Source organism: Carassius auratus, unplaced genomic scaffold (assembly GCF_003368295.1).
Source record: "Carassius auratus strain Wakin unplaced genomic scaffold, ASM336829v1 scaf_tig00215205, whole genome shotgun sequence".
Classification (NCBI taxonomy): Eukaryota; Metazoa; Chordata; class Actinopteri; order Cypriniformes; family Cyprinidae; genus Carassius; species Carassius auratus.
In genome coordinates, this window is record NW_020527982.1 from 30,117 (window position 1) to 50,677 (window position 20,561).

Consider the following 20,561-nt stretch of genomic DNA (forward strand, 5'->3'; position numbering starts at 1 on the left):
CTGTCAGTGGTGTAAATGTTCCCTCTACAACAAAAGTTCAGCCTTGGGACCTTAAATGACTTCAAACAGTAATTTCAATTAAAACTGAAATTGCATTTAGTATGAGATTACATTTTGATTTTATAAAAAAAAAAAAAAAAAAAAAGTAGAATTATGCTGTGCACATAATCAGTACTATCATAAAAACATAACTTCTAACCTTTTTGAAGGCAATTATAAAATCAATAAGGTTAATTCGGTATATTTCCCTGCATTAATTCCACATTACTGTATACAGTAAATGGAGTTTTAGAGCATTGGACTAGTCTGCCACCTGCTGGTTAAACCAAGAGCCTAATCAATTTACCCAGCCTAAAGCAGCGCTTCTCTCGTTTGTCAGCCCCCAAAAGAAAACAAAACATGTATCATTGACCTTCATGTCATTATGATCTTTTCCCCTGGAACACATAGCATAGAAGTTGTGTATGCATCTCTTGCACTATACAAGTCCTTTAAAGTCATATGAGGTGCAATGTATTAGGAATATAACAAAGTTCTATTCTGCCACTTTAATGATGTGCAGGGATGTTTTTTTTTTTTTTTTTCAGAGGTAAAGCCAGATAAAGTGCAGAGAAGAGAGAAGAAGCAACCCCACACCAAGTATTACTTAAGGCCATATTTCCTATTCCTTTGTATGATTCAAAGAGAACATTCCAAATAATTTTATGCTAATTTGAAAATAACAACATGAGTTATCACTTTAATAATCTTCAAATGATTGGTCTGTTATGTGTAACAACATGCACAGGATATTCCATCCAGTGCCCATCGGTTACAACATTCCTCTCATTAAAGACAATTTGGATGTTACGTCAATATTCTACACAAAAGACTGAAATGTTTATGTTCAAATGTTTTACAAAATTCATATGCTTTAAGTAAAAACTAAATAAAATGTATCATATGTTAAAAAAAGACACATTTTTACCCAAAAGAACAAGAAACACTTTTAATAGGATCTTTTCCCCATGTGAATACAAATCTTCACAATAAGCTGCTGTGGGATGCTACGTAAGATAAATGCATGAAAAACATGTTGAACCTCAGCATCAACATAATGAAAAAAATACCATCATATTGATGTCATCAATAGTTTTTGGCTCAAAGAAAAGCAGAATGACAATGTGGAAAAGAATTAGTACTTGACACAGTGCTAATGATTGCTGTTAACATCTAAAATACAATGATATATGTTAAATAAACATTCACATAAACATTACCACATACTGGAAGTGCTTGCTTAATCACATTTAGATGTGAATGTCTTTATAGCTGCTTCAAGAGGATCACCTGCCGGATTAGAAAGATCAATCGGAGTAAGGCGATTCACTTCACAAAGTCCCCGTGATACCTGGTCACCTTTGAGCTGCTCAGCAGGTATGGTGAAGTTCTCAAGGAGCAACTGCTCAATCTGCTCTCGCTGTAACGTGAAGGTCACAGATCGTGTTTCAGGGGGTGTAAGTGCACCGGTAACACAGGTCTGGTCATGCATACTGATGCTATCCATCGAACAACACCTCTCTCTAGAATTGGTGCTGCCCATTCGAGGACTCTTCTCCTTGGATGATTTGGTTGGACTTGCATGCTCACATACGTACACAGAGCTGCGGTCAGGTGATCTTACATCTGGAAGTGTACTAATAGATCGGTTCTCATCTGAAGGAAGGCTACTGCCAATTGTGACGACATCTTCTGATGCAACTTTGACGGGTTTCAAACGCTTGTTGTGTGGACCGTTCGCTCGAGAGTAGGAGTTGGTGCTCATGTCTAGAAGAATGCAGTCAGAATTTCCATCATCATGACTAAGTCGGCTTATTTTTGACTCTGGAGATTCGAACACCACCCCACGAGACTCTGGGGGCAAGGGTGTTTGAAGCATGTTTTTTATTCCATTTGCGGAGGTCTGAATATTAGAATTGGTCATCATGTAGTGCTTGACCGACTCTGGAATCACCACCTCTTTGGGCTTTTTCCTGCTAGGGTTTAGAAGAGAAGAAAAATAAGGCAGAGAGTTGCCTACAATGGGCACCAGTGAGATAGGACACAGGGCTGACACAAAGTCCTCCAGCTCCTGGTAGGAAGAATGGTCAGAGTAAGGCACCACATAGACATTAGTGTGACAGGAGACCAGGGGGCGGCTGGTGGGCAGTATAGCGATGGTAGGCTGGACTTTATTCCACGCATGCAGGTTGGAGGCGTTGATCATAGACTGAGCGACCACACGAATGCGGCCCGCACCAGAGTCAGTGGTGAAAACGTCTGGGAGCTCCAGAACACGCAAGGTTTCCAGGCGCTCTCTATCCACCTCCACCCATGTTTTAAACTCGATAGCCAGCTCCACCAGCAAAGACTCTTTACCCAGAGAGTAAAGACCTAATAACAGGTAACAGACTCATTAAGAATTATTGCAATGGAGATTCACGGAGATTAATTCAGTCACTTTTCACAGCATGCTATCTATCAACACAACTATATAAAGTTAATTAGCCACATGAATGACAAATGTATGAGATGAATATAAAAAAAAATTTAATATAAAGGGAATAATAATACAATCATTTTTTTCATTGTCACATGATCCTTCAGAAATAATTTTAATATGCACCAGCTCAAGAAACATTTTTCATTGTTATTGTAGAAACAGTTGTTCGGTTTAATTTGTTTGTGGAAAATGCGACAAAGTGTCTGTATATAAAACACATTAAATTCTATTCCATATTTTTTTTATTAAACGTTGAAAGTGGGAGAGTCTCACCAATAACTACAGCATATCCAGGATGAGTCCGAATGATCTCTTTAATTTGCTGTGTGGCTTGTTGACGAGAAGGTACGGCTCGAGTGGGGTCACAGTTTGTGTTGTCCAGATACAGCACATCAATGGTTGTGGTGTTCCTCAGACATTGCTCTCTAAGCATAGATGGAGTATAACGGAAATCACCTGAGATAAAACACAATAACAGTATCATTAAAATGTAATCTCGGGATGTGACAGTGGGATCCAATAATGTTCTGTCTTAAGAAACACTATTAGATTACTGGACATTTCCATAATATTCATTTCCTCCTCCCAAACTTACCAGTGTACAGTCTGGTGCCAAAGTATCCCTCAAAGAGAAACATAACTGCCCCAGGACAGTGATTGGCATCTATTAGAGTGACAGTCAGTCGTTCTTTTCCAAGATCATCAAGCAACAGCATGTGAGCTTCCCCAATCTCCAATGGACGAATCCATTTCTCCTTGACCTGTGGAATACAACAACAGGACACAATTACCGGTAGTAATTCCTCCAAATTAAAGTCATTTAGTGTACAAATGTGACCCTGGACCACTAAACTTAAGTCGCTAGGGTATATTTTAAGTAATAGCCAAAAAAAACATTGTATTGGTCAAAATCGATTTTTCTTTTATGCCAAAAATCAATAGGATATTAAGTAAAGATCAAGTCCCATGAAGATATTTTGTAAATTTCCTACCATAAATAGATCAAAACTTAATTTTAATTAGTAATATGCATTGCTAAGAACTTCATTTGGACAACTTTACAGGTGATTTTCTCTGTATTTCGATTTTGTTTTGCACCCTCAGATTCCAGATTTTCAAATAGTTGTATCTTGGACAGATATTATCTTATTCTAACAAACGTTACATCAATGAAAAGCTTATTTATTCAGAAAAAATATATATCATCTATTTTAAAAATTGACACTTAAGTCTAGTTTTATGGTCCAGGGTCACAAATATGTGCATTAATGAACTATTTTTTAATTCAAACTTTTAAATTCAAACTGGGACCCATTCCTAAAACATAAAAACAGCTAAATATTTTCAGTTAAAATTGTAAATATGTAAAGACCAATTTAAACTGCGTGGGAAAAGGCGTGATATTATAAACATGTTTTAATTAAATAAAACAGGCTTTTATTTGGTTAGTTAAGCAAATTCATATGCTTACTATATTTTTACTTTTTCCTCACTATTACCGTACTCTTATTTATTCACATTTACTTGTAAAGCTCTGTTCATTATAAATATTCCTTTTTAATTTTTTTTTTTTTACAGTTGACTTTGATATATGTAACAGTGTTATCGTTAACTAAAGCTATTAAAAATATAAATATAAGGTGAGAAAACAATTAAAATGTTGATTTGGTAATTAACTGAAATAAATAGGTTAAAGTAAAAAAAGGAAAATAAAAACAAATCTATATACAAATATTTAAACAAAACTTATTTAAACATATGACAAAATGACTAAAAAATAAACTAAAATAATAACTGATAACAATATAACCCAACTCTAATTATCAATAAACACTGTAATAGCACATAGCACAATACTGTATATATACACAGTTCTTTCTTTCTAATTTTCCCCAGACCCCAGTAAAATGATCTACTCGTCCTCACCTTAAGTTTGAGCTGGAGCAGTTTGGCAGTGAGAGGTGAGCAGTATATGGGCCTGTGACTCCAGGTGGATGAGAGGCCAATGGTGTGATCCGCGTGCATGTGAGACAAGAAGAACAGACGCACGTGATGACACTTACGGAGCTGCCAGCAGTCTACAGCTATAGGAGTGTCTGGGAGGACTTTCCCGTTCATTTTGTGCTGCTACGAGGAGTTCAGAAGGTACCTACGGTTTAATCCTAAAGGGATTTGATAACAAAAGCTGTATTTCAGTTTCACTGGATTTGTTTGAAAAGAATCACTTCTTCAGCAGCTGTCAGAAATGTAAGTTAAATAAACGACGTTCAGCGTGCACAGGCAAAGGTTTGTAATGTAACTGACCGCTTACAAGCAAGCAGTGCTAGCAGTAAACGAAAAGCATCGCTTTTTTAAGGCACATAGAGTCAAAAAAGATAAATGCAAGCTTGCCAGTTGCTGTTCGTCCATCCGAGTGTGTTAGCAGGCCGTTTAGCTGGGCAGGTGATGACCAGGTGTATTTGTGCAGAGCCCGCGCATTGGGCTTACGAGGGTCGCAGTATGTTTACAAATTCAAAAGATTTAAGCGCGCTTTGAAAGGCACTGCTGAACTCTTTCATTTGCAGCTGCTTTGTCCGCCAAAAAATACGTGTATTGTCCACGCCTCCATGTCGTGCACGAGCCCATGTGACGTCATTTTCTGGGCTCAGCCCAGAAATCGTCATAGAAACGACTGCTTCCACTATCTGTCTGTCTGTCTGTCTGTCTGTCTATCTATCTATCTATCTATCTATCTATCTACTCTTTGATTTTTGATCACATTGGAAGATATTAAGCGTCATTCAAACTTAAAATAAGGCGCTTTTAAATGCCGTCTCAGCTCATTTAGTATTTGGTTTAATTTATTTATGTTTATGGTGCTCTTTCTCACAATGAGTAGGAAAAATAGGAAAGGGTTCCTCAGAGTTAAAGTTGCCGCTGACATTGCCTGATTTATTCAGAATTCTAAAACAATCCTGAAAAAGTATTAAGCAAAGTGAGGATACTAGTATTAAGCAAAGTGAGGATACTACTTATATATATATATATATTTTTTTTTTATGAATTCCTTAATTTTTTTAACTTAAATAGCACTTTAGGGTTTAGGACATGATTTGTCCCTCATCTCATTTTCAAGAATACACAGTACACGCATGAATTCTTGAAATTGAGTTCTGTAGCTGACCACTGGGGAGTGCTGTTAGCTTAACTATTTTCGCTTTACATTTAGTCAAATGAATGAATTATATTTGAGCTATATATATGAGATTTTGTTGCATATTTTGATTTTGGCCATTACCTTCACTCAGAAACAAGTGTTTTATTTTAGGCTTGTTGTTTTTTAGCCTGGCAAAATTGATCTTTTATTTACAGCAGGGATGGGCAGCTTTGATAGTGTCGAGGGCCAGCAAATTTTCTTCTTTATACCAAGAGGCCAGATTACTAACACATCCACTCACCTTTTATTTATTTTTATAATTAATTATAATTGTACAATTATACGTTTGTTTTTAAAGAGTTTATTAAATATAAACGTGTATAGTTATGCCAATTTAATTGGGAAACTTTATCAGTTGACAATCATTACGTAAACACCTCAATTGCGTTGTCTGTAAATTTACAACAAAAACACTTGTATAGAAGTACTATTTTTGATTAGTGGCCTGTATAACATTCTCCACACAAGAGGACAGAAAAAGTGAAAGTGAAAAATATAAATTATTTTATTAATTCATATTATTATCAAGCAATTATATTAATTAAATAACTTGCTGGTCTGAATAAAAACAATAGACGGGCTTACTGAAAATGCAAATGCATCACTGTCAGTGCTTTCGGAACGTCAAAAATAGCAGTTTCACTGCTTCAGGTGTGTATGTGTGCACTTTGGATGGGATAAGTGCAGAGCACTAATTCAGAGTATGGGACAGGTCATCATCCTTGGCCACGTCACATTCACTTTTTCACTTTCAATGGCTATTTGAGGCAAATTTGAGGCAAGTGCAACTCTAGCGTCTGTGTGAGCAGTGGTGTAATGGTGATTCATATTAAACTATATAATTACAAGTTATGTTTCCAAACAATCAAAATATATGGGTATCCCCTTCAACATGGTTTTAAAAAAAAGTGCATCCTTGCATCCTATTGCATCCTACTACGTTGCAATTAATAAGGGGAGCTGCTGGAAACGTGCGAACTCTCCTGGTCTTTCCAATTTTTTTTTAATTATTATTATTTAATTATAATCCGAGTATAATATGATCCAGCGGAACGCCAGTTTCCCTTTTTCCCTGATTTCCTGCATGCTTTGTTTTATTCGGCATCCATTACCTCCACTAGAGGTCGATATAACACTGATACGACGCACTGTCAAACGATTCCTTTTTAGCACATTACTATAAAGCTTGATAAAGTCTTAAAATAGAAATTTAACAGGGAATCTCAGCAGCATACAGTGACTAGCATACTGGGAACAGACACCCACAATAAAGCTATAGGATACTATAGAATTGGGAAAACTATAAGTTGGCACAGAGTTAACTTCTGGATCAATACTGAACACTCACATTAATTTAGCATCTGAAATGTGACCTCTTGTTACTCTCTCATTCATTACAGATAAAATATATCAAAATATATTAATCAGCAATTAAAGGTGGATCTTAAAGTATTAATGTTATTTAATAGAGATAGGATTTATTTATGTTGCATAATGCATAGCTAAAATAATTTATCATGTGTAATTATTTCCTTTTAATTAATCATTCGTAGCAGGATAATCATTTACCTCTACATACTTAGAGACACCTACACACATTTAATAATAGAACAGAATTTAATATGCAATCAGGAAAGCAAAAAAAAACTCATACTGTAAATTAATGCTATAAATCATGTTTTAAATTGTTGTTGCTACCATCTCAAAGCTATAGCTGTTTAACACTGTGCCAACCATTTCCATCATGAATAAACAAGATTTATAATATATTATTTGACATTTAATGCATATATGTCTTTCCCTAAGAACTTTTGTTTGCACATAATTGGGTTAATGTTTTTTTCCACTTGAGATATTTAATAAAAAAATAAAAACTGTGCCAACCAACCCACTACCCACTCATGTGGACCCCTGGGACCTGTGTTATTTCTACCAAGAATCTTCACTGCTTTCTTGGCTGCTTTCTACTCATGCACGAGAGGAACAATGGCAAAATAGAGGCTTATTTGGAGATAAATGGCTACTAAGATATTTACACAATAGAGAATAATTTATTTAGATTTTTTTTTATTTTATTGTCTTTCATTATTATGAGTCAAACAAAAGCTGATACCAACAGATAGAGAAAGGCAAATATGCTGACAGTAAAGATGATGAATAAAGATGAATGATGATGAATTATTTCTATTGATAGTAAAGTGATGTTTCCTGTTTTCGATCACACTGAGAAGTGTGTGGTGTGGTGGAAGTGTGTGGTGTTCAGGGACAGGAAGCCCCCACTCATTTAAAATAAGTGTCACAGGGTACAGTGAAATAAAAACTAGATGGCAAAATGAATAAGCTCATTTTTCCCATTTATTCAAATATTTAATTTTCAAATGATTGTAATTCCACAACTGTCTGTTTAACAATTATGAACATAATGGACTTGCACATAGTGAATAACAATGTACAGATTAGAGACGTGTTCAACTTTGATGTCAGTATAGACCTGGTATTTCATCTGCATGTGAGATCAAAACCCCCATACTAGTGTGACAAATGAAGTGTGTAATCCGTGCACCACTAGAGTGACCAAACAGAATTACAGAAATAATTCCCAAACCTCATGTGCCACTGGTGCAATTGGCGCCCCAAACTCACGGTCAGGATGTCGGTGTCAAGCTGGTCAGGATGCTCAAACAAACATAGCAATGTTTTGATAGCGCCTGTTAAGCTTTTCTTATAGTTGGGACTGGAGAAAGCATTTTATCATCCCAAAAATTACACACTCCACTTCTGAAGGGATAGTTCACCCCCCCCCAAAAAAAAGGGCAAATGGATTTGGAACAACAGGAGGGTGCATAAATAATGACAGCTTTTGTTTTTGGGTGATCTATCCCTTTAAGACAAGTCAAAAGCTAGTTTAGTATGTTTTCCCAGTAGTGTAGCGTACATTTCTTTTAAAACTGATAATTATGATTCTGGAAAAAGTGTAGCTAAATTCTGCTATAATACTGAAAGGTAATACACTATTGGTTTTGATAATTCATTAACCCTGAATATGTTCAAACAGTGGACAAATAGGACTTCAGTGTATCTTCTTATCCACAAACAATCCCATGTTTGTTATGACATGCATTCGATCATACACATACATAGACACACAATTTTGTTAAAAGGCAAGATAACCTCACTGCATCTGTGAGTAAAATCCAATGTCAGCTGCCTGCAGTAGATGTTTTTGTCCTTCACAATAAAAGACCTGCACTGAACACACTCCATAATAGGGCAAGAAAAACCTGTGTTCACCTCCTTGTCACTGTTTCTGACATCCTCTTTCTGCCATTGTGCACAAATGTTCAGAACACAAGCAGAATATCCAACAAGCTGAGCATGTACAGTGCTCTGGTATCTGTTCTGCATACATTCATACCGAACGAGTAATAATATATATAATATAACTGCGCAAAAGAAAATGGTGTGCAATTCTTTTGATTCATTATTTGAGCAAATACTCATGTTTTTATAATTTATATGCATTGTCAAAACTAGTTTGTTTTAAAAGCATCATTCAATGCTGCTTCCATAAAGCAACATTTTCTGTGGTTCCCCTTCCTCTTCCAAATGATTTGACTTGGTGCTTTTTAAAGCGATGCTGTCTCATTATTCCAATAAAGGGATAATTCAGCCAGAAGAGTCTGTGGTGAGCTCTGATTTACATTCAAAAGAGACAAACCAAGACATGACAGCTTTGGACGTCCAGCCAGCAGAAGTCATTCGACCTCCTTAGAGGATCCTAGGATGTCAGTCAGATGTTTTGTTCCAAAACAGGTTCAGGAGGGGTTACGACTGCAGCTGCGGCAGCGATGTAGTGGTTGTTATCCAGTCTCTCGCTCATCTGGTTCTCAGGGGGAGGAGCCTCCTTGCAGCAGAAGTACTGCTTCCAGATCCTTTGGAATGTAGTACGAAATTTATTGATTCGGAAAGCATAAACGATTGGGTTGACGGCAGAATTGCCATGCGTGAGCAGGATGGCAATATAAATGAGGAACATGGGCTTCTCATACCTTGGACAGAAGAGTGTGATGCAATTCATAATGTGGAGAGGAAGCCAGCTAACAGCGAACAAGAAAAGGACAAGCGCCAGAGACTTCGCCAGCTTCAGCTCTTTGTCGTAATACTTGTTTGGTTCAGAATGGCTGGACACCTTCTTATTCAGCTGCTTGTGGATCATGTAGAAGATTTCAGAGTAAATGATGAGCATGAAAAGCAGAGGGGGAAGCACCCAGCCAAAGAAGTTGAAGTAGACCATGTACTCCATGCTGATGACGTTCTCAAACTGGCAGGTGACGATGAGGTCAGGGCCGATTGAGCTGTTATTGCGTTGTAGGTTTTGTAAATTGTTCCAGCCCAGCATGGGAGTGAGGCCGACTATGAAGGCCACTGTCCAACAGACGAATACTGCAACTCCAGCTCGTTTGGGAGTGACCACTCGCTTATAACTGCAACACAAAAATACAACGAGAGTGAAACAAGTTTTCATTGTATCAGTCTCTTGTGATAAACATTATTATTACTGCAATTTCAGCAATATTATAACTAAAAAATATACAACAAAAAAACACGTATCTCTTACAATATCCATTTTACAAGCAAATAAAATGCTAAATTCTGTATAATTGCTACCAGTAGATAATCAAGGGTGCTTTGCAAAGCACTTCTTGGTGTCTTTGGATGACCAAGGCCAGCTGCTTTCACCTGTGGTCTAACTGAAATAAAGAGCTAAATTGTGGCAAAGGTACCACCACCAGAAAGCTTGTTTCAGTCACATTCAGTCTCATCCTTCAATAGAAATGCATTTTTCTTCGAGATGCTCTCTTTCATCTGGAGTTCTAGGTCATTCTCCAAACTCTTTGTCTTTTGTGTGAATGATTTCAGAACAAAGGCACCTGTGATTTAATGGCAGACTTTCAAGTCTCTGGAGCTGTCTGACTGCTCTATTGACTCCACATAAAGGTACTCTGGGTCAATAGACCCCATTTTTAAATTTTTTTTGCAAGAATCATTGCTGAATGTGCTTTTATTAACCACAATAAGTAAAAATTGATATCTTAAATAAATAATAAATAGTTTGATCTCAATATTCATATTCTTTTGCATGATTTGTGTGTAGCCCAGAACCACAGCCTATTACTCTGCTTTCACTCGTGCATACACTCTTTTTTTGCAAATATTTTTTTTCTTAAGAAAGATAAACATAAACATAGCGATGAAAGCTAAAATATTAAATGTCATGGATGAACATTTTGTAGGGGGGAGGGGGGCGGGGTCAAAATGGCAACCTGAGATTTGGAGATGCCAAAAGGAAAGTTTGTTAAGACCCAATATGTAAAAGTGAATTAAGATATCTTTAATACCTCTTAAGAAACATGTCAACTTTGGAGAAAAAAAACTTGAAAAGTGCCCTTTCCCCATATTGATCTCTGTGTAAAAGTAACATTATGATGCTGCCATTTTTAACACTCTGTAATTGGCTCTTAATCTCAGGTGAATATTTCCATCTTGACCTCCCTCTACAAAATAGTGGATTACTCAGTAAATATACTTCCATGACATTTAATATTGGCTTTAATCACTATCCTACTTCAGAATAAATATAGGCAAAATTTGAGACGGGCACCTCAGGTTAAGGTGACACGGAATGACCCTGTGATTAAATTAACAGTTTTCAGATTGTACATGAATAGATGGTTGTATTTGGAAAGCTGTGAAGCTTTACAACACATCAATATGCATTATTGAAGAGTGGAACAAATAAGATAAAAATGGAGTTCAAATTGAATCATTTGTCCCTGTCTTCTGCCAGTATGTTATGCAATGTTACTTTCTATATCAGTAAAAGCAGTAGACCACAGATCTTTAGTCTGTTTTACCTTAGCTAAGGCTTGCATTATTCTGGGATCATGCTGGGATAACATGGATGGAAATCACACAGATACAGCACTGCTGAATACTCAGGATATAGATGATAGATGATTTATTCAGAAGATGAAATACTGTATTCAAGTTTTCACACAATTATAATGCTGATTATATATTTTGCAAACTGCAGTGGTCTCAGACTTCTGGACTCCACTGTATGAGCCTTCAGTTCAGTTTCTTGCATCTTCATTCATTGTGCACACAGTGGTTGATCCTGGCAGAGCCGCCAGGCAGTGACTCAGGCCAGCAACCATACACTTCTCAGACACCCTTCACTTCTCTATAGCTCATTCACGACAGTTTCATGGGATTTTTTTCGCTCTCCAAAATAAATGGTTTTGTAGGAGGTAACTTTTTTCTTGCAGCACCTTGTGCTATTCACCTAATTTTTTACATAAATGTGACTACGGCCATTTGTAGCTTAAATATGCAAGGCTTTCTGTGTCAGTCACCTCCAGTTATAAAAACTGTCAGTTTACTGCTCCATATTGCAAAATATTTGTTCCCATATTATTTAGATTTGTTATCATAATTATGAACATACTAGTTTGAACTGCAGATAATTTTACAGTTTACTACACTTTTTGATTCTTCTAATTATTTACCTATATTGGCTAATAATTCAGAAGTCTTGCACATTCAAAGAAAATAGCTTACTTCTATGTGGCAAAATCAGGTGGACACTTCCCAGTGCAGCTATGTGTCCGCCCACAAGTCTCTTAAAAAATTGTTGAAAGGGGCCGATAATTAATCATGCCAGCAAAATCACAATATTAAATGCAAAAATCTGAGCACAGTATTACCATTAATTGATTTTGACACGTCTGGATTAGAGGAAAGAAAATACCATAGGCTCAGTATAAAAAACAATATATAAAGTAGATGTAACGTCCTCAAATGATAGAAAAACCTTTTGTGTGTGTGACATAAATAGCATAGACTGTATTACATCATAATTCACAATACAATATAACTAAAGGTGTATTTACTTGGAACACCAGAGGGGATTAATGACATGTTTACCTGGTTGGGATCTTGACCCTCAGGTATCGGTCGATGGCTATAGCGAGCAAGGCGAGGATAGAACTTTGGGTCAGAACCAGCACCGTGCACGCCACCAGCAGACAGCTGTAGAAGTGAGTCTGGAGTCCGATACTTATAGTTATCGCCAGTGGTATGACCAGCGCTCCTACAGCAATGTCCGCGAGCGCCAGAGAAACAATGAAGCAAAACGTAGTATCTCTCAGAGATCTATTAATTTTTACCGCCCAAACCACCATCACGTTTCCTATCACGGATGACACGGCTATCACCACCTCCATGCCCATGTAAAGGGCTTTGGCAGCAAAGAAATCCTCGGGCATTCTTCCACTCGACGGGAATCGATAATACGATGAATATCCACGCAACAATGCTTTTTCAAGTGAAAGTGATGTGTAAACTGTAGTGGTCCAGAGAAAAATCCTCCCATTAATGCACTGCCCCTCAAAACAGAAGCTGTATTCCAGGCATGCCTATTTATAGTTGGAAATGGACAAACGCGAGAAGAAGAAACCACACAAAGCAACAGAAGTGGCTTACATAAATCCTGCTGAAAATATCTCTGGGTTTTGCGCGTTCTCTTTTCGTTTACCACAGCGCTTCTTCATTTGGTCCACCTGCGCTCGTGCGAGAGATGCGCGCGCCACTTATTCATCCCAAAATCTAAATACATGTATCCGTGTCACCTGCAACTGTCACGCAGTTCTCTGTATGTCCAAAGAGTCGGAAAATAAATTAAATACGCACCATATTTGTTCCCTGGTTATGTGAAACAAAATCTTGTCCAGAGCGCGGGTCGTTCTCAACACTCTTCGTGGGCTATGCGGTGCTCCGGAATAGCCGTCGATGGGTAGAGCCCTTTGTCTCACCCATACTTGCCCTGTTACCAATTTAAAACAATTTTGGGAGCTAAGTAAGTCCAACTAACCCGTGTAGATGTGTGCGGGTGTGTGTGTGCGCGTGGTAAAATGTCAAACCAGAAGGTCGTTCCGTTTTCCTTTGACGGGAGAAAAAAGACCATCCCAAACACCGTGCCGTCTATTTTGGTTCCCTCCTTGAGAATGGCTAAGGGACATCCTGCGTTCGCTACTTTCTTTTGTAGATAGCCCGAACTCTTTTTCTCATCATTTTATTTGTCTTAAGTGAGAGTTTAACTTTGTCGCTCGAGATAAAGCGAGAGGCTGACCGTGCCCCTGTGTTTAGTGTAACATTAGTCTGCTCTAATAGATATGAGACAACATTGCACCCGTGAGAGTGGAGGGGAGTAGGAGGTGACAGTGGCTGATGAGCAGTGACTAATTTAAATTCTCAAACGACGCCCCATGAAAGATATCAAATGTAGGCCTAATGAGAAATATATTTGCAGCATTTCAACGTAACTGATAGGTCTCATAATCTACAATAAGCATAATGTGCCAGCTGAGAGCACATTATAAAAAAAAGAAGAAAAAAATCAAAGTATGCTCCTGTTATCTCCACAAATGAAGCCAGTCTAATGTAGCAAAACAAAATGATGTAGGCATATATGGGACACTTTGCGAGGCCCTTTTGATGTTTAGATTTTAAATGGAGAAGACCATATTGTCCCGGTTTTTACTCCACTGAATATTTTTTCAGTTTAGGTTCATTTTTAAAAAAGTAATTGTTTGTATAAATTGTCATAGTAGAAACTGCAACTATTAAATAGATTTTAGCAAAATGTGAACATGCAAAAAAAATCAAATAAAAAAAATAGTGTTTATTTGTTTGACAAGCACAGTGTGAATTATAAAATTTATATTCATAAATTATATTTACATTTAAAAATACAGTATTTGTTCATATATATTTTTGTATATAAAATGACAAGTTCTAGAAATCACGTTACTTGTATTGTGGATCAGTGACTGAGCCTTTGGCTGGCTGACAGAAATCCTGTATTTTTGAGGTGAATCATAATGAAATCTTCCTTCTTTTGACATGTCCAGGTCAAAGCCCACTCAGTACTTTCAGTCATGGTCTCTACAGCATTTAAGTGTGAGCTCAGAGACAAAGCACAGACTCCTCCATGCTAGATCCAGGTGATTTAGCAAGTATAGGGAAATTCATGCCATGAAAAAGCTGGGCTGCATCGCAGTGCCTGCCTCATTTCCATAAAATACATTTCTGCACGATCCATCAAGGGCGGTGAATTCATTCACACACTTCACACAGAATTACGACATGAGATTTATCCTTCAGATTCTGAGCAAAGAGACGCCACATTCCTATATTAATATTCTAGGAATACACAGGAATGGCTTTTATATAGCAGCCTACAGTTTTAAGGTGCTTTTTTGCATGCAAATTATTTGTTTATTCATACTGAAACAGTATTTGCAGCTGATCTGCAAACAGATGAAACAATGCAAAACATAAATTAAGAAGATGGAACAAATTCTTTATTTATTTAAAAAACCATGTAGCTCAACTAAAGAAGAAAAAGCACACAAAAAGTGATTAATTTTTTTATATGCTAGTGCTTCATGACATGGACTTGCGTCTATGTGGGTTTCTCAGTTCTCCAATGTGCTCTAGAGCATTATATCAATAGTCAGATCAATACACAGCTGTGCAGCAACTAATTATCAAACCATACCTGCAATAAAACTAATAACATTACTGAATATGTTCTGTGGCACTTTTTATGTAGGAGCAGGTGTCCCTCAGAGTCCAAAATCCAGCTGGTTAACATCTTTTTTTTTTTTACATAGTTCTGGCACTACTACTGTACCAAAATCCCAATTGGAGCAGAACCACATCAGTGGATCTCACTCAACGGAGGACAAAAGAAATTAGCAATCAACAAACAATTGAACAAACAGACTTAGGAGTCTCGAGATGATAATGGTGATTGTTTTGTCTTACATGTCTGATTACTAGAAAATCTGCCTGGCTATTATCAAAGCTGTTCCACTGTTTATTGTTATAGATTTCAGGTCAAAAGGTCATACATGAGGGTGGGAGGTCACAGAATGAAACAGAAAGCCTAAATTGTAATGTTATATATGGTGATGGACCTGATAATATTTGCTATCAAATGTAAAAAAAAAAAAAAAAAAAAGGTATAATTAATAGTGAAATTCACTAGCAATTTTAGGTAAAAATATTTTCTACACCTATTTATTTTTCAGCGTACAGTATATACAGTAATATTATTTTTATAAAAATAGAAATTATTTTTTTTAATCTTTCATTTTATTTACTGTATGTTTATCTTTTTCCTTTTCTTTTTAGACAGTTAAGTTGCAAATACTTTGGCAAAAAAATAAATAAAAATAGGTCACACAATTATGCTGCAAGAAAAAGTTAGTGAACCTTTGTTAGTACCTAAAACCTTTGCATTATTTGTGGTCTGCTAAATGACAAGAAAGGACAAACACAATTTGCTTAAACTAATAACACCCAAACAATTGTAGTCCTTGTCAATACTGAACACATTGTCTAAACATTTACCTTACCAGTGACCAGCTTCTTTCAGGAATCAGTAAACACCTCCCAGACTGATGGTAAGATGCACAATCCAAAAGAATACTAACTAGACAGCAATCACTCGGTTTCTCAGGAAAAAAAACAGCCTGTTTTAATATGCCAAATGAAGCATAAATCTAGGTTTTTACTCAACCTGACCACAGTCTTGGCATGAATATGACCCTGATTCACCTTGAATATCCCAAGCATTGCAAGCATCTTTTTTTTCACCCTAAAGCAGTTTTGCACCCTATGAAAGCATGGACTGAGTGTGGTTCCTGAAAAGAAATGTGACGTGGTAAGCACTTTTCAAACCACAAGGACATCCCTTTAAGATTCATTTGTGTAAGTTTTTAATAGCTGAACCATTTTGTGTCCAGCTCCTTATCATCCATATACATGCCTAAAATCTTTGAGGTTCATGATCAAAATGCTTTGAGGGTGCGTTGTAGTAATTAAGCAGACAAAGAGATGTGCAGCTCTTTGTATGTTACTCTCACTTGCAATCCTCCCCAAGGAACATTTGCTGTGTCCACAGTTTGAGAGCAGCACTTTACTTACAACAGTATTTGCCTATTCACCTTAATGACCCACTCAGAGTGTCCGCACTGCTGGGTTGTCTTAAGCAAACATCTGGGCTTTGCACAGCTGCAGTTGACTTTATTATACTCATGCCAGCTGGTTCTATTTCAGTTTTCTTAGTCAAGACACCTTTTAAGACCTATTCACACCAACCATTCCCTAGAATGTCTGTCTTTAAAAGCAACTATTGATCATTATTTATTATTGGTCAACTATTATTGGTCAGCATGATACCAAATTTAGACCCATTTTTAGACAGATTTATCTATATATATATATAATTCCAGTCCTCGAATCTGATATTCTATGTGGTGTTCCAAGAGTGCCAATATAGAGAATGCCAATGTGACTTTTTTGTGTCAATCATTCTAACTTTAAGAAAACAGATTGTTATAGAAAACTATAACAATATCGTTGTAATCGCAGAGCAATATTTTTAAAAGAACAATAAAAACATTTACAGCCTATCAGAATGCATCTGACTTTAAAAAGCTCAAGTTTTTAAGTGGGAGAGAATATAACAGCAGCGCATGCTAAAAAAAAAACAGAATGTTATCTTGAGTTATACCAAAGTCATGTCACTCGTCTGCCTACTTTGAAACGCCATTCGGGCATCCAAGTGCAGCTCCTATCTCTATGAATGGGGAAACATCAAATTCTCCAAAACTGTTCACTAAGTTTCAGATAAAATTTCATGTTTGAAATCACAGAAGAAATTGGACGACAGCTGTGCCATAAATATTGTTATTTTTGCTCAAATAGCACTATAAAAACCTTATTTTTCAGGCTAGATAAGCCAGTGCACATACACAGTCCTAAGAGCATTTTTCAGAAAGCTGAATGTTTCTATAGCAACTGGGACTTCTAACGGCAGCTGCAGTGTCGCGCTAACGTTTTACCGATTTTTGATTGGCTCTTTCATTCAGAAGGCGGGGCTTCCTGCGATTGAGCAGCCATATTGAGTGTTGCATTTTTCCCCATTCAAAACTATACAAGTAACATGTCTTGGGTATTCTATAGTCTTTGGTTATACCATGGGGCCGTTGAATGCTTGAATCTGATTGGCTGATGAAGGTTCTGAGGTCTGCAATTATTTTCAGGGCAACGCATGGCGAACCTATATCCGGGCAACTCTCTTGACCGCATTACAGTTCCATATCACTTAGATAACTGTAACAACATTCACACAGTTTGCACAAAAAGGTGTTGTCAGCGCTGCCCTGACAATTTTATCAGATAGCATATATAGTGGAGCAACTTAAAGACTACACATGACATTTCTCACTAGAGGTGTGCATTATTTTTCGTTAAGGTAAATGTTCTTGGTGTTAACAGGCATTTAGGTACATTGTTAGGCCAGTAGGTGTGTGACATGTCTTTATGAATGAGTTGATTCATTCACTTAACCGATTTGTTAAAAAACACTGATTCATTCAGGAGTCATTGAGTCATTCACTCAACTGATTTTAATTTCTGGTTTAGTGAACTTGTATAAAACCAATATCGAACTCTTAATCATGTTGTTTGTCTTACCTTGGGTGCCAATACTTGTGTCACGATGTCTCTCATATTCTGCCTCAAAAACAGCATTCCTTTATGTGTGGTTTTAGATTCAGTTTAACTTGATTATATTACGCATTTGAAAACTTGCCTATAAACTGTAACTAACATTGGCAATACTCCTAGATGGGTTTTTTCCCCATAGTGACTTAGTGAGTATAATGTGACATAGTGAGTATAATGATGTGACATATGGCAATGACTATAAATGATTGTTTAATTACTCATTTCGTTTTTCCGCTTTGAAAGCAAAGCCTCTGTGAAGAGCGTGACCTCTTGAAGAGCTGCCAACTCTCGTCTCCATTGGCCTGAATAGAGGACCTGCCAGGTTCTTCTCTACATAGAGCGAGAGCAGATTGTCATCACACTCTTAGATTTTTAAAGATAGAAATATCAGCAGATGGTTCCTCAGCAAGACCACTAGTTAAAAACAAAGAAAAAGCTAAATGCTTATTAAGCTAAAATAGTGGGGGAAAGAAACGCTCGCAAGTGTTTTTGTAAAGAATATTTTCTTAAGTGAATTGTTAGACTCCCTCATATGTTTTTTTTCTTTCCGACAAGTCTTTGTCTTTTTTAGTTCTATTTTAAAACTGTGAGGTTGCTTATTTTCTACCTTATCACACTAGATGCAAAGCACATCTTGCCTGCGTAAACTCCACATTCAAAGGGAGATTTCTGTTGTTGTTATTGTTATTTATCATGTTTTATTCATTTTGTGTATTTGAATCTGATTTCATTTTCTCACCCCAGTCGAAAAGGGCTTTGTTCTAAATGGCCAATTTTCCACTTCATTCTGTCCATAACAGGAAGCCGGATGACATTTTTTTTTCCGAGGCTATTACTCCACTTCATCTCTAAGATTCATATAATTCGTGGTTGGGGGTCTATGAGTGGGCTGTGTTTTCCCAGCAGGAAAAAGAGACGGGGAAAGAGAGTGAGCAGCATGCTGAGCTTTGTTATCATGTACCATTCACCAAGCAATATTATTGCCTTAAGGTCTGCTCCTTTAATGTTGCCTTGTGTACAATGCTGCTTTCTTCTTGTTCTTCTTTTTTTTCTTTGTCTCTTAGTAACATGCTTACACAGAGACACTCACCCACTCAGTCTATTCATGAAAATCAAATATTTTATTTAAATGCTGCTGCGGACCAGATATAGCAAATTTATGTTTGAGAAAAAATTTATTTACATGCAATCATACACTTATTTGTATAAGGCCATATGAACACATTAAACTGTGCTCTTTCATCAGGAAAAGGTCGAAAACTATACCTGGCACATGTTTTTTTTCTCATTACCCAGATTTCACTTGGCATGATTCACTTTTACCCAAGGAGGTCTGTGATAACTGGCAAGAGATATTAGTTAGCATCCCCATTAGTTTCAGCATTTGCTCACAAATATATATATATATATATATATATATATATATATATATATATATATATATATATATATATATGATAATCAGCATTTTGTGTTTGTTCAGAGTCATGAGAGGCATCGTGTTGCACTCTGCAAAGAGATTCATTAGTCATTATAGCCTGTGAAGGCCGACCTCTAGCTGTCATCCCGTTCATTTCATAAGCAAAAAAAAAAAAAAAACTGATGTAGATGTAACAAAACAGGAGCAACCTAACAAATCTCTTCTAAGTCTCATGGCTGCTTAAGAAACTACAGAAGAAAAATATGATGAAATAATGAACAATGCCAGGTGCAGAACAGGGCATTTCTGCCTCGGTTCCTGCCTTCAAGTGGAGTCGTGTCTTTCCATAGAAGCAGATGAGTATTATAGCACTTCTGTGAGAGAAGTGGACCTTGCAGACCATCTTCAGGACATTCAGCAGGGAGGAGGGTATTATTAAACAGAAAGTCTCTGGAAGATAAAGAGATTATGGAGTTAGAGTAATAGAGAAGTAGGAAGCTAATTTAAAAACAAGGATGAGGAGAAGAGCGAAGAGGATAAAAATGAAAGGTTAAAGGGCTACAAGGTGTCCCAGAAGCAGAGACAGATGTCGGGAAAGATATTTATTGGATTTCCTGTTCCATTTTAATCATATGGCATTCTGAGGAGGATTGTTATTGAGAAAAAAAAAAAATGAGATAAAAAAAAAAAACACACACACACACACACACACAAGATTCAAAAAATGTTTTTAATAGTGGGGTACAAACAGATCACTAGTGAAGATGCTTCTATTTTGCAAT

At 36.8% G+C, this 20,561-nt stretch overlaps 2 protein-coding genes across 3 annotated transcripts; both read right to left on the reverse strand.

The window, feature by feature from the left end:
- Positions 1-855: 855 nt before the first annotated feature.
- Positions 856-5,118, reverse strand: LOC113093921 (5' exonuclease Apollo-like). Of its 2 annotated transcripts, XM_026259520.1 has the most exons (5): positions 4,913-5,118; positions 4,448-4,683; positions 3,117-3,282; positions 2,795-2,977; positions 856-2,412 (listed from the first exon to the last, which is right to left on the reverse strand). In XM_026259520.1, the coding sequence occupies exons 2-5, from the start codon at positions 4,637-4,639 to the stop codon at positions 1,280-1,282; spliced, it is 1,674 nt and encodes a 557-aa protein (XP_026115305.1). In that variant the 5' UTR covers positions 4,640-4,683; positions 4,913-5,118; the 3' UTR covers positions 856-1,279. The 2 variants fall into 2 exon arrangements, with proteins under 2 accessions (XP_026115305.1, XP_026115306.1); XM_026259521.1 differs by having other exon boundaries at positions 4,448-5,118.
- A 2,747-nt stretch (positions 5,119-7,865) lies between these two features.
- Positions 7,866-14,249, reverse strand: LOC113093922 (adenosine receptor A1-like). Its single transcript, XM_026259522.1, has 2 exons — positions 12,705-14,249; positions 7,866-10,201 (listed from the first exon to the last, which is right to left on the reverse strand). Exons 1-2 carry the CDS (start codon positions 13,043-13,045, stop codon positions 9,508-9,510), a joined length of 1,035 nt encoding a protein of 344 aa, XP_026115307.1. The 5' UTR covers positions 13,046-14,249; the 3' UTR covers positions 7,866-9,507.
- Positions 14,250-20,561: the final 6,312 nt, after the last annotated feature.